A 15,070-nucleotide genomic window follows, 5' to 3' on the forward strand; every position below is an offset into this window, starting at 1 on the left:
TAGGCTATAACTATTCATTCATATCATTATAACACTAGTAATACATGCTCAATAACATTTAACCTAGCTAACCACAAGCAAAACTAGACCACTATTTAATATCTGACAGGAACACACCTCAATGAACAAACCACTGAGAACTTTTTGACAACCCGTTATTTAAGGGGAAGAGAGGGAAAAATGATCATTAAGAAGGAAGGCAGAGAGGACAAAGGAGGTAGGGTAAGTAAGGTTGATGGGGCCACTCTGCACTCTCCCTCCCTCCGAGGCGGATAAACATCCACTCAGGCCGTCGGGACGCACTTCCTCCCCCTGCAATCCCCCCTCTTCAACACCTCTGGGCTGGCAGGGAGACGACGCCTTTTGTTTCCTCAGAACACGACCACGTTGTGGAGACTGACTCATTCATCTGTTGATTTCTCTAGCCAGCTACTCACTGGGAGGGTTATATTCTATGTAGCTACATTTCTATTTGGCTAGAGTAACAGTCATATTGGTGTGTGAAAACATTTTGATAGAGTGTTAGGGTTTTACTGTACACGACGCATCTAGTAGTATGCATCTAGAAGTATGGTGACGCAAGGGTGATGTGTCGGAGGCAAAGCTAACACATTGGGGAAAAATACATTATGATTTTGTCATTGAAAAAGTATTAGCCAACTTCTTACTATTTTATTTTGCTTAAACATCAAGTGTAACATAATATGAACAATTTGGGTTGGACGTTATTCACAAATAGCATCTATGAGAAAAACCTTTAAGAGAATTTTACACTGTAAGCAGTCTTTAAAAGGTAAGTCTTCCTTTGTTATATTACAGCCTATCCACTATCTTTTACCACTGACCCAATCGAATCAGGCTGGCTGACAGTTTCTGTCACAGCCCCATCGCACCCGGCAACAGCTTCCAAAATAATCGGCAATTAACAATCAGTGAAGTGATCAATCAATCTCCATCAAGGGGCCTGGACAGAGCAGGGCGAGGGAGAGGGGTGGGATGAGGACGGTGTCGTGGATAGTTGTGAATTGGGGTGGAGGGAGAGAAGGGAGAAGACGGGATGGGGTGATGAATGAAAAGGACAAACATGGGGTCAGAGGGGTCAAGTGAGGAGGCCTGTAGGTCTGCCTCCAAGGAAGCCAAAGATTCTGAGGTCCTTGAGATAATCAGGGACACATCCCTGTTTTTTAACTGGGGTAAAGCCAAGACAATGGCTGCCGGTGGTAAATCACTGGCCATAGCTAAGTACAGTATGTTTTGGAAAACGGAAAGAAGCCGTACTAGTTTTACTATCTATAGTTGCAGAATCTCCCTAGTTGTGGAAACGTCAAAGGTCCATGCTGTCAGCCATAAGAAAAGGAACTGTGCTTGAAGGCAATGCACACAATGCAACTGCAAAACTAAAGTATGCATTAAAGGGGTGGGATTTAGGGAACCCTGTAGGTGTAGAAAGGACTAAAATGGACTCTTCCCTGCCTGTACATTGACCATCTGGTGGAGAATACAGGCAACAATCAAACTTTGAATGATCATCACCTTAAAGGCAAGGAAGTTGAGTCCGTTCTCGTTGGCCAGAGCCTTGGAGATCATGAAGCAGCCTGGGATCCATAGAGGAGTACTCCTTTACGGGGCTGGATGCCCATGCAGGTGAAGGCCTCGGGGTGCCTGAGAGGCCACTCCACCGCCTGCTTACGTTTCGGCTTCACCTGCTCCATGCCTCCCACATCCGACCAGCGCACCTGCAAGGGAAACAGACAAACAATTCGGACACAGCTGGAAACAGAGAAGAATACAGAGGTTTCATACACAATGGAAAGAGAGACGTCCCCAATGGGCTGTATAGGGTGGCAGTTTTAATGGAGCATGGTGTCCAGCAGTGTTATGAAAGCTTCTTTAGAAACCGATTCAAGAAAACTAACACCTTTTCCATGATCAACGATTTTCAATTAAAAAATAATATCCTTATCGTGGGGCAAGAAAGTTGTGGCTTCAGTTTGTCCAGTGTTTATTTCTCTCTACAGCTGTAATAAATCAATTATCCAATCAAATAAATCACTGAAATACTGTTGGTATTTTTGCTCTGTGCGAATTATTTGGAATAATAGGCATACAGTACAAGAAAATGAAAATGTAGTATACGTCAGGAAAAGTATTGGGCCCGATCTGGGCTTAGGGTGAATCAGCAGACATTGAACAGAGCCAGCAGCTGTCCCTTTGACAGATGACGGGCCGAGGCGTACGACTACAGGAGATAAAACAGATAAGGAAAGCAGGGGTTGGCCAGAGCAGTCCCCCCCCCCCCCCCCCCTTCATCAGCATGACTTTTCGTCTGTCTGCCCCCCCCCCCCCCCCCCCCCCCCCGTTCCTCCCTTCCTCTGTGGTAACACATCCCAGGCAACCGGCGCCGTCTCCCGGGAACGGAGCACCTAATGGAAACCTGGCATCCGGCCACATACTGTAAATACCACATGCTGAACAATTTATGGAGAGAGCGATGATAAAGATGGTGAGAGGGAGATGGGAAGAGAGAGCATGGGAGAGAGCATGGAAGGAGAGTGCGAGAGAGAGAGAGACAGCCTCCTCCTGCCAGAGTCTATGGGGTGTAAATCAAATCAGGCAGCTTCAGGTGCCAGGCTAGCAGCAGATGTGCACAGTAAAGATTTATACACCTCTTCTCCCCCTCCCCCATATTTTGTTTTGTTTCTGTTCAGGTTTCCTGCAGACAAAAGAACATAGCGCTGGCGTAACAAAAAGGCACCATTAATTCCAAGGTGCTTTTGTCACGAACATGGCGGATGTGGAATTAGAGGGCGCCGTTTGAGTCACACCTTGCTGTGTCGATTTCATTCCCCCTGCCTCTTTTTCTCTCCCCGAGACCCAGTTATTATCTTTTACTGTTGTTGTCTGAAGTTTACAAGGAGCCTCTCAGGGTCCGGGCTTTGATGGGGTTGCTGGGGAGGTGGGAGAGGAGGAGGGTGGGAGGAGGAGTTGTGGTGGGTACTTCTCCCGACAAGAACTTGGAGGAGAGAAAGATGAGGAAGAAGAACAACGGAACGTATCTCTGGACCAGATCAAAATATTAAAGGTCCGGTCGGCCTGAGAGAGAGGCGTGCTCTGCTCTTGCTTTCGCCTCACCCGGGATCCACTGGAAGTTTCTTATATAAATGGATTAGAAACAAATGTTTGCACTCATGTGGATATAATCAAGTCCGAGCTCTGCGGCAGACCCTTCAGCTGCAGTGCACTGGGGGAAGGAAAAAACTAAAGTCCCTATTTTGTTTCCAGGAACTGGCCGCAAGAAATGAACGTCTCGGGGTGAGCTCAGTGCAGAGGAGCATTAGGAGGAAGGAGGAGAAGGGCCTTTTTTTCTCTCGCACTCTCTGGCAGGAACCGACATCGACCCGATCTGCTTTCAATTAGTACTGGAGATGATGATAGCCTCTTCCTGTCCGTTATGTCTTGCACATGCAAAGTCCAAAAACATCATGGATGGCTGTCCCCCCATCTCCCCCGAGTGTGTGATTCATCTCCGTTTCAGGGAGGGCAGCAGTATGGCCTGTGGGTCATTTCCATTCGACGTTTCCTCGGTTTAAACCCCGCACGTCAACAAAAGTCATTGGGGATCTGAAAGCATCTTGTCTAATGCACAAATTACTTAATGCCTCACTGTACTATTGGTATAATAAATTGACTGGTAGTCCAATGAGTAATTAAGCAATTTTCGCTGCTGAGAGATGATGCGGGGCGGCAGGGTAGACTAGTGGTTAGAGCTTTGGACTAGTTACCGAAAGGTTGCAAGATCGAATCCCTGAGCTGACAAGGTACAAATCTGTCGTTCTGCCCCTGAACAAGGCAGTTAACCCACTGTTCCTAGCCTGTCATTGTAAATAAGAATTTGTTCTTAACTGACTTGCCTAGTTAAATAAAGGTAAAAAAATGATATCTTTCAATCCCTGAGGAAGTTTGTTGACGTTTCTGAACATGAGACTAGAAGACACTTTCCATTGTGCCGGTGACATCAGCAGATTTGTTGTTCCATCTTTTGTGTCACTCTATAAGTCTAATGGCGGTTAAAAGGACATTTTAATGCCGACCTTGAAAAGACTAAATTGGTTTCTAAACTAAAAAGGAAACCAAAGGGCCATAATCCAAACATACCTTGGGGACATCGATGGCGACCTGCCTCATGGCACCTGGTTTGACCTCCGACATGGCCCACTGAAGGTCCTGGAAAGTGACCGTCACTGTCCCCATTAATTGGAGGTCCGATGGCTGGGAGCCACTTGTCGAGAGCACTCCTCAATGCATTCAGCCCTGTAAAAAGACCAGAATGATATCAACATATTTGTTGATGTACCAAGGTTTCCGAATCTCTAGGTTTGGGGTGGTATAAAGAGAATAGTGCATGGTGGGTAATAAGAGAGACAATTCTGATAAAGAACTTGATTGTTAGAGATGGACATTTTGTAAGTCTAAGATGTTGGGATGATGTGTACAGTTACTAGGAGGAAAGATGCCCTAGCTGCAGTAAGTCATGTTTGAAACATTGATAGTTATGGCCTGAGGGGAACATCAAGACTGTTGTTCAGTATTGCCACTTTTCTCGAGGCTAGTCTTCAGAGACAAGACATTGTCAAAATGTCAACAATAGGCTAAGCCTCCCTTTCCTCCTTTTTCTAACGACAAGCCTTTCAGTGACGGACAGTTTCCCACATAAGTCCTTGGCAGCCGCTCCACGTCTCCAAACACACACTTACTTTCACACAGTAGAACTTTCACCTCACCTCTCAGGCTCCGACATGTCGTGATGACGAATCCCTGACGAATGCCTAATCTCTAAATGAACGCTATTTTCCTTCACTCTTTCAATTCAACAGGGAACATTGGACACGCACAGCCAAGAAGAAAAGCTGGAGAGGAACTTTAATTGACGCTTTATGTTTGAGATTAACTCTCTCTTGACTCGAGGCAACTCCGTCACCTGCCGAGTAGAAAAAAGAACACAAAAGGACAACCGTACAAATAAATTCATCTGTGCATCAATATCAGCGGAGGATGTTGAGTTTGTGTTGGGCATTGCAGAGTAGGGTCACAAAACGATGAACCACAGATAGAGTAGGCCCTTGGAATGCTGACTGACTGTACAAGGGGCCAGGGTGATGATAGCTTATGAATAGGCCACATTGGCACTGGCGACGAAGATAGGGATCAGGCTAGAAGGAGGAAGGGAGCGAGAATAGGGCTTGACAATCACCTAGGCTACATTAGTGTCATTGACAGGTCAGGATTAGAACAGGGAGAATGCCTTGTTTTCCAAGTGTCTCATGGAATACTGTGGGATTTGAATTCTGGATTGGCTATTCTTTAAGATTTCGGGAAATCTCTAAGATCCTCACAGTGCGTGTTTAACACAAAGGAGAAAGGGTTCTTCCTGTGGGTTGTGGGTAATTTGTCTTAAACAGTCTATGTTTAAGACTAGACTAGATAAACATGTCACGAGTCCAGCCAATATGAGATAAGTGAAATGATGTGCAAGGATCAAGGGCAAAGCACATTCTGAATAAGGCTGGTAGAACTCTTTGTGCAATAGATCGTTTTTACAAATATGAATGTGAAAATGCTTAATTAAAAGCTGCTGCTAGGAGTAAATCAGCCTGACTTTTAAAGAACCCTACCTCACAACATTGCAGAAAAACCTGCACTCGACTAGAGTAGCCTCCACTCATAACCATTTGTTGTATAGATTCCAAGACATGCAGGTAGGATAGCAGGCATTTGATGAACAAATTGCATGGTGGCTGAAGGCATGATTACAACTGACGCACTGAACCCACAAACAAAGTTTTCTTCTCAGGAAAAACTCAATTTCAGCCCTCTACCATCACCACCCTTCTCCTCCTTCCCGCCCAGTCCAAGCTCCGGTTAAGATGGCCCTAGCTCCAACTCAGCCTGGAGGCTGGGGCAAGGGACCGGGGGGGACTGGGGGCCAGGGCAGACGAGAGAGGATTTACGATCAGACAAGACTACATCCTGTTTATATGTTCCAGGATACGAGGACTGAAAAAAGGGACGGAGGGAAAAAAGAAAAACACAATTAATGCGGAGAGAGACAGACGACAGAGAGAGAGGAGCCAGCCAAGGTCAGTGTGTTCCAGGTCCCGGGCCCTGGCCTTGCTGCGTACAGTCTCCTCTCCCCTGAGTCCCCCCACATCACATCAACTTAGCCTGACCTGGCCTGGCCTGGCCCTGCCTGATGACATGGACGTCTTTTCTCTTCTCCGTTAAAAGCTCCAGGAATCTTCGTCTAGCAGCACAAAAACATCTGCCTCAGCCTGGGACCATGCAGAGTAGAAAGGAGGGGAGGCAAGCACATTTTCTGGGGAGAGGGGGGAATGTGGGCTACCACATCTGCTACCCAGCCGTCTCTTCCCCCGTAACTCCCCTCATGGTCTTCTCCTCCACTGCTCAGCCTCCTCATCAGGGATAGAGGGATGGTCAAAGGGTAATGGAGGTTAGGCCTTGGTTCATCAGGCCACATCTATTTGCCTTTGAGAAAGAAGCTCACTTCACAGTGGGGTGACCATGAAAGCATTCGCACCCTCTCACCTTACTGTTCACTGTCAGAGGTGTTCAAGTGCATAGTCCAAAACGTTTGTCTGTGGCGCTTCAACACAATATTGTCGACGGTATGAGATAGAAAAGTCTGCACTCATAAGGCTCAATCTTCCTGGATTGACAAACGTTTCGTCCAGCTAATGATATTTCTCTCACCAATCGCTGGACACAACATTCTACAGTGGTTGAGGAATAACCTACTAAACAAATACACCTAAGGAAAGACAGACAAACACATCCCTAGCAAATGCCTAGTTAGCAAGTATATTCATGAGCCTGATTAATGAGGTATCCAGCCTGGAATCTGGATAGCCAAAAGGCTAAATAAATGTCATTCAACAATGTGCCTCAAGCATTTTCGCTTCAGGGATTCTATCCTCTGGCTTGGCTTGGCTCGATCCCAGCACACATTTGGTTTAGTTAGGAAAACATATGATGCCCTGTTAGGAGTGAAAAAAGAAGCAACACAACAGAGTTTAATTTGAACCTTATGTGGACGCTCTTTTTTCCCACTTGTTCTTTGCTGAATGCTTCAAATTCACCAGCAATCTGCGGGGATTGAGAATGGGGGGCCCCTCCACTTCCAAGAATACGCATTGGAAGAAAATGCAACTGGACCCAAAATAGGTATGGGACGGCAATTACTTTTATCATTGCTAATATTGGCTTGGGGAGGAAGAGCAGACAAAGTGAAGATGAGGGCTGTGGCCTGGTAAGAAGAAGGGATGTTCCCAATTATCTGGCCCCAAAACACGCCCTCCCCGACTCAAGGCCTTTTATTAAGAGTCAACTCCAGCAGCCCTGCTCTCACCCTGGCCCTGAGTATTAAAAAGAAACAACCCCTTGAGGAAAAACAACATGATCCTCCGATAGAACGTGAGCCAAGTCCACAGACCACAAGGTAAATATATCGAAGACACTGGTGCATTCTACTACAACTAACACCATTCAAAAATGACTGCCGTGGATGAATTTGGGCCGTTAAAGCCTACCGTTTTCAGACAGGCAGAGGAAACTGACAGAAGTCTAGTTGAGGTGAAGTTAGGTTCCCCCTGCTGACCTCAAGGGCGTCTTATTATTGTCTTGATAGGATAACAACAACAACAGTAAGTCATTTATGTAACTAGATATGTAAGTGTCCATCTGCACTCCTACAACACGTTCCACACTTCCTTTAGACAGGAAAACACCCTCCAGAAGTAGCCTACTTAACACCACTCCCCCATCCCCAGGCACTTGTCAGCAGAGCTGTGTGGGTCTCAAGCGACATTGTCCTCAAATGAATTGTGAAATACTTTTGGCATTACACCATTAAAAAACAGGAACATTTTCATTACTCCGAGGGGCTTCCGGAACACTCTTTGCACCTGTATTTACAATACCCAACATCTGTTCCAACTCTGAAAAACTGCAATAACATGTGCTCTTAAAACACACAGACAGAGAGTTACACAGACAAGAGAGATAGACAGTGAGAGCAAGATAGACAGAGAGACAGTGAGACAGAGAGAACGAGAGACACAGAGAGAGAGGTTTTATTGTTTATTTCATTTTTGTGTATTATCTACTTCACTTGCTATGGCAATGTTAACATATATTTCCCATGCCAATAAAGCCCTTAAATTGAATTGAAAGAGAGACAGAATGAAAGACAGACAGAGAGAGAGAGAGATGGACAGAGAAAGAGAGAGACAAATGGACAGAGAGAGAGAGAGATAGAAAGATGGACAGAGAGAGAGAGAGAGAGAGAGAGAGAGAGAGAGAAAGATGGACAGAGAGAGAGAGAGAGAGAGAAAGATGGACAGAGAGAGAGAGATGGACAGAGAGAGAGAGAGAGAGAGAGAGAGAGAGAAAGATGGACAAAGAGAGAGAAAGATGGACAGAGCGAGAGAGGGAGAAAGATGGACAGAGAGAGAGTGAGAGAGAGAGAGAGACGGACAGCGAGAGAGAGACGGACAGCGAGAGAGAGACGGACAGCGAGAGAGAGACGGACAGCGAGAGAGAGAAAGACGGACAGCGAGAAAGACGGACAGCGAGAGAGAGAAAGACGGACAGAAAGAGAGAGAAAGACGGACAGAAAGAGAGAGAAAGATGGACAGAGGCAAAGAGCGAGAGATGGACAGAGAGAGAGAGAAAGACGGACAGCGAGAAAGAGAGAAAGATGGACAGACAGAGAGAGAGAGAAAGCTAGACAGAGAGAGAGTAAGATGAAGACAGAGAGAGAAAGATGGACAGAGAGAGAGAGAAAGACGGACAGAGAGAGAGAGAAAGACGGACAGGGAGAGAGAGAAAGACGGACAGGGAGAGAGAGAAAGCTAGACAAAGAGAGAGAGAGAGAGAGAGAGAGAGAAAGCTAGACAGAGACAGAGAGAGAAAGCTAAACAGAGACAGAGAAAGAGAGCGAGAGATGGACAGAGAGATGGACAGAGATAGAGAAAGATGGACAGAGAAAGAGAGAGAAAGATGGACAGAGAAAGAGAGAGGGAAAGATGAACAGAAAAAGAGAGAGGGAAAGTTTAACAGAAAAAGAGAGACAAAGAAAGATGGACAGAGAGAGAGAGAGAGAGAGAGAGAGAGAAAGAGAGAGAGAGAGAGAGAGAGGGAGAAAGAAAGAAAGATGGACAGAGAAAGAGAGAGAGAGTGAAATGGACAGAGAAAGATGGACAGAGAGAGAGAGGGAGAAAGATGGACAGAGAGAGAGACAGATGGACAGAGAGAGAGATGGACAGAGAGAGTGAGAGAGATGGACAGAGAGAGTGCGAGAGATGGACAGAGAGAGTGCGAGAGATGGACAGAGAGTGCGAGAGATGGACAGAGAGAGAGCGAGAGATGGACAGAGAGAGAGCGAGAGATGGACAGAGAGAGAGAGAGAGAGAGAGAGAGAGAGAAAGATGGACAGAGAGAGTAGCTCTGCCCTCCCTGACAGCGAGAGAGAGATATGGACAGCGAGAGATGTACAGCGAGAGAGAGAGAAAGACAGACAGAGAGAGAGAGAAAGAGAGAGAGAGATGAAGACAGAGAGAGAGAGAAAGACGGACAGAGAGAGAAAGACGGAAAGAGAGAGAGAAAGACGGACAGAGAGAGAGAGAAAGACGGACAGAGAGAGAGAGAAAGACGGACAGAGAGAGAGAAAGACGGACAGAGAGAGAGAGAGAGAGAGAGGAAGACGGACAGAGAGAGAGAGAAAGACGGACAGAGAGAGAGAGAAAGACGGACAGAGAGAGAGAGAAAGACGGACAGAGAGAGAGAGAAAGACGGACAGAGAGAGAGAGAAAGATGGACAGATAGAGAAAGATCACAACACAGCTCTACTGGACCTGGCCCATCACAACACAGCTCTACTGGACCTGGCCCATCACAACACAGCTCTACTGGACCTGGCCCATCACAACACAGCACTACTGGACCAGGCCCATCACAACACAGCTCTACTAGACCTGGCCCATCACAACACAGCTCTACTAGACCAGGCCCATCACAACACAGCTCTACTGGACCTGGCCCATCACAACACAGCTCTACTAGACCTGGCCCATCACAACACAGCTCTACTGGACCTGGCCCATCACAACACAGCTCTGACCACTACTCCAGGGTCGGACAGAACACTGTCCTTCAGAGAAGTACACCATATGATGCAGTCCACATCATGTATCATTCAGATCATCAGCCTACATATGCTGAGGTAACCTCTGGCAAAACACACCTAGAACCATCAGAGATTGGAGAGGTGCGCCAACTACTGCAACTAATATGAAGACTACTGAGCTAGACAGACCCTTTAATTCACACACACACACACACACACACACACACACACACACACACACACACACACACACACACACACACACACACACACACACACACACACACACACACACACACACACACACACACACACCACACACACACTTGCAGATTGCATTGTACTTATTCTTATTAATTTGTTTACAACTATTCTTAATTTTATTGGTACCGGTATTATAATAATAATTATATGTAATGGTGTGTTATATATATATATATATTATTTAGGTTTTTCAATGTACTTTACTCAAACCAGTGAATATCACTTATTATAAATGAGATCATTAACTATCAGCTCTTGGAATATCCAGGGCCTATACTCTTCACATTTTGGTTATAAAACAACACATCCAGAATTGATTTAAAACATCAAGGGACAGGACATCATAATCCTACTGGAAACATGGTGTCATGGAGACATAGATACTCAGTGTCCCTCAAGCTATAGAGAAAGTTTACTACCATCAATCAAACATAAAAATGTTAAACGGGGCCGAGACTCGGGTGGAATCATCATTTGGCATAAGCAGGATTTAGCACTGAATGAAAATGACAAACAAACAAACAAACCAAAACAAAGGCAAAGTCTTCTCATGCTTTGTTGATTTCAAAAAATCCTTCGACTCAATTTGGCATGAGGGTCTGCTATACAAATTGATGGAAAGTGGTGTTGGGGGAAAAATATACGACATTATAAAATCCATGTACACAAACAACAAGTGTGCAGTTAAAATAGACAAAAAACACAGATGATTTCTTCCCACAGGGCCGTGGGGTGAGACAGGGATGCAGCTTAAGCCCCACCTTCTTCAACATATACATCAACGAATTGGCGAGGGCACTAGAAAAGTCTGCAGCACCCGGCCTCACCCTACTAGAATCTGAAGTCAAATGTCTACTGTTTGCTGGTCATCTGGTGCTTGTCACCAACCAAGGAGGGCCTACAGCAGCACCTAGATATTCTGCACAGATTCTGCCAGACCTGGGTCTTGACGGTAAATCTCAGTAGGACCAAAAAAATGATGTTCCAAAAAAGGTCCAGTTGCCAGTACCACAAATACAAATTCCATCTAGACACTGTTGCCCTAGAGCACACAAAAAAACATACATGCCTTGGCCTAAACATCAGCGCCACAGGTAACTTCCACAAAGCTGTGAACGATCTGAGAGACAAGGCAAGAAGGGCATTCTATGCCATCAAAGGGAACATAAAATTCAACATGGCAATTAGGATCTGGCTAAAAATACTTGAATCAATTATAGAACCCATTGCCCTTTATGGTTGTGAGGTCTGGGGTCCGCTCACCAACCAAGAATTCACAAAATGGGACAAACACCAAATTGAGACTACATGCAGAATTCTGAAAAAATATCCTCCGTGTACAACGTAGTACACCAAATAATGCATGCAGAGCAGAATTAGGCTGATACCCGGCTAATTATCAAAATCCAGAAAAGAGACGTTAAATTCTACAACCACCTAAAAGGAGGCGATTCCAAAACCTTCCATAATAAAGCCATAACCTACAGAGAGAAGAACCTGGAGAAGAGTCCCCTAAGCAAGCTGGTCCTGGGGCTCTGTTCACAAACACAACCCACAGAGCCCCAGGACAGCAACACAATTAGACCCAACCAAATCATGAGAAAACAAATAGATAATTATTTTCAACGTGTCAAGTAATTAACAAAAAACAGAGCAAACTAGAATGCTATTTGGCCCTAAACAGAGAGTACAGAGGCAGAATACCTGACCACTGTGACTGACCCAAACTTAAGGAAAGCTTTGACTATGTACAGACTCAGTAAGCATAGCCTTACTATTGAGAAAGGCCACTGTAGGCAGACCTGGCTCTCAAGAGAAGACAGGCTATGTTCACACTGCCCACAAAATGAGGTGGAAGCTGAGCTGCACTTCCTAACCACCTGCCCAATGTATGACCATAATAGAGACACATATTTCCCTCAGATTACACAGATCCCCAAAGAATTAGAAAACAAACCCGATTTTGATAAACTCCCATATCTGCTGGGTGAAATACCAGTTTACCATCACAGCAGCAATATTTGTGACCTGCTGCCACAAGAAAAGGGCAACCAGTGAAGAACAAACACCATTGTAAATACAACCCATATTTATGTTTACTTATTTTCCCTTTTGTACTTTAACCATTTGCACATCGTTACAACACTGTATATATACACACATAAAGAGATTTGTAATGTCTTTATTATTTTGGAACTTCTGTGAGTAATGTTTACTGTTCATTTTTATTGTTTATTTCACTTTTGTATATTATCTACTTAACTTGTTTTGGCAATGTTAACATATGTTTCCCATGCCAATAAAGCCCCCTTGAAAAAAGAGCGAGAGCGAGCGAGCAAGAATGCTGCCATTAGGTGAAGGTAAGGACCAAGGTTAAAGAGTACATGGCAAACATTTCCGGATTTTATAAACAGAGCCCCAAAATAAACTTCACATACTGACCCGGCAATATTTATGTAGCATGTCCTAAAATTCCAAAAGTGTCTTTAAAAGGACAGGGGAGTCAGGAAAAGTGCTTTATATGGAAGGCTGCCTCTGTAAACACACATCTAGCATTTAGCACTGTTTGTCTCATTCATGTCTTTGCCGCAAAAGTTATGTCAAACACAATACTCACCTCATTTCTCCCTGCCATTTTTCCCCCCTCATACCTACGCAATAAAGTAATCGCCATTCCAAAAACGGATTTCCAGAACTCCTCAGCAAGGTCACTGTCTGGTTACAATGAATAATCTTCAAACAATAAATTCCAACGTCTCGATCTGAAGGCCTAGAGTTAAAAAACAATACCTGTAGCACAACAAATCTATATATCAACTAAGCTAGCTAGGCATACATGAACCCTAACACAAAATGTAATTCAAGTACTTTTTGGACAAACAAAAGCATATAGTTTAAACATGGCAATGTGTATATAAAAATAAGTTATACTTAACAACCAATAGTCTAAGCACAGTACATTGCTCCTATTCCCCTACCAAAGGGGTTCCCTGTTTAGAAGGCTTTGTAGTGGGTCCAGATGTGGCACACAAAAAATGACACTGTTTAGACTGATGAAATGACTCATCTGCCACAACTAGGATCAGTTCACCAACACAACGACAACAAAGACGCCCAAAACCCTGGAAGAGACAGCATGACAGGAAAGCTGACTGATCTCCACTCAAAACAGTGGAAAAACACCTAGGGATAATCATGGATGGCTACAATAGAGATTGATTTACCAAAACGTCTGTTCAAATCAATAGGCCTACAATAGGCCACATTTCAATTGTTCTTCATGAGGTTTATATAACTAACTCTTCACCATCAATGATTTCTCCATTTATGTTATTAATTGTGAAATGTAATTACGGCCCAAGACAGAGAGAGGGAAAAAGACTACTTTAGGATTTTAGGAATATTGTAACTACTCCCTAAGACACGTCACCCATCAACTAGATTCAGCCCTTTTTGAGGGGATGTTCAGGGGGACAGAACATAATTAGAAATAATTTGTTGACTGAAAATTGACTGCCAGAAACCAAACAGACATAATATTTGACTGAAACAATCATTTTAATCCTTGCTTACATTTGTATACGATCACATCTCTCTCTACTGCGTTGGAATTCTTTGGAGCAGATTTCCAAAAATTAAATTCACTTGGAGCTGATTTGCTGGTGTTTTCATGTCTGACCATTCAACTGCGGGCAAAATTTGGCCCTTGGGGAACACTGCACTAAGACTTCCAAGCACTTCAACTAAGTATTATGTTCTAATGTTCTCCACTAGAGGTTTCTATTGAGTAAGTCAGAATATACTTGGTCTAATGAATTCTACTCATAGGCTGCAATTGAAGGCTGACCTATCCTGCAATCTAGCATAGTCTCACAGTGAATATGGTGCATAACAGCTTGTGTTGACTTCCAATACCACTTGTATTCTACGACATCACTGTACTGAGATATTACACAGCCTAAGACGCTTCAGGAGAGCAGACAAGTGTGGTAGCAAGGCAGAGGTCCTGGGTGAGTGAGTTGAGAGAGGGAGAGTGAGCTGAAGAGGAGAAGCTACAAATAGCCTTATGCAGCCGGGTCTGGCAGGGCACCATTGTACTGGATGTGTGTGTGGTGGGGGGGGGGGGTCCGGTCGTGTGTGTGACACCCTCGCTGCTCCCCCCATCTTTACAGGAAGAGGGGCTGCAGCGAGGCACGTTCCCCCTTGCAGGTCATAGTTACCAGAAGAGGACAGGGAATTGGGGGAAACAACTTGAGATGTTTTCATGACGGCAGCAGAGGAAAAAACACATCAACATGGTGATGGATGGACAGGGTCTGCTAGGGGTCTGTCCCTCAACTCAACAAAGACCACAAGGTTGTGTATGGCCATCTCCATGATGTTGTTATTACATTGTACGTGCTGAAACACACAAACATCCTACAGTTGTCCCCCCCTTAGTACAATACAGTAGTGTTAACCCTTTTTATAGGACAGAAGAGGGAAAATCAGAGTGGGTTGTAATGGGTTCATTTGACCAATTGTATGAAATAGCATTACTGGTACGTATGGAGCTATTAACTGAGCCATGACATGGTCTGACACGGCAAAGAGCTCCAATCTTCT

General features: G+C 44.7%; 1 protein-coding gene across 1 annotated transcript; it reads right to left on the minus strand.

Moving 5' to 3' along the window:
* Window positions 1-680: 680 nt before the first annotated feature.
* Window positions 681-7,319, minus strand: LOC120047400 (ATPase family protein 2 homolog). Its single transcript, XM_038992921.1, has 2 exons — window positions 4,156-7,319; window positions 681-1,736 (listed from the first exon to the last, which is right to left on the minus strand). The coding sequence occupies exons 1-2, from the start codon at window positions 4,249-4,251 to the stop codon at window positions 1,584-1,586; spliced, it is 249 nt and encodes an 82-aa protein (XP_038848849.1). The 5' UTR covers window positions 4,252-7,319; the 3' UTR covers window positions 681-1,583.
* Between the last annotated feature and the right edge of the window lie 7,751 nt (window positions 7,320-15,070).

The sequence above is a fragment of the Salvelinus namaycush genome, chromosome 5 (assembly GCF_016432855.1).
Source record: "Salvelinus namaycush isolate Seneca chromosome 5, SaNama_1.0, whole genome shotgun sequence".
In the NCBI taxonomy this organism is placed as follows: domain Eukaryota; kingdom Metazoa; phylum Chordata; class Actinopteri; order Salmoniformes; family Salmonidae; genus Salvelinus; species Salvelinus namaycush.

Bases quoted from the DNA above. Each gene is read 5' to 3' on its own strand.
- LOC120047400 (XM_038992921.1), bottom strand. From the start codon at position 4,251: ATGGGGACAGTGACGGTCACTTTCCAGGACCTTCAGTGGGCCATGTCG. The intron at 1,737-4,155 runs GTATGTTTGGAT...TTTCCCTTGCAG, and splicing joins TCGCCATCGATGTCCCCAAG to GTGCGCTGGTCGGATGTGGG.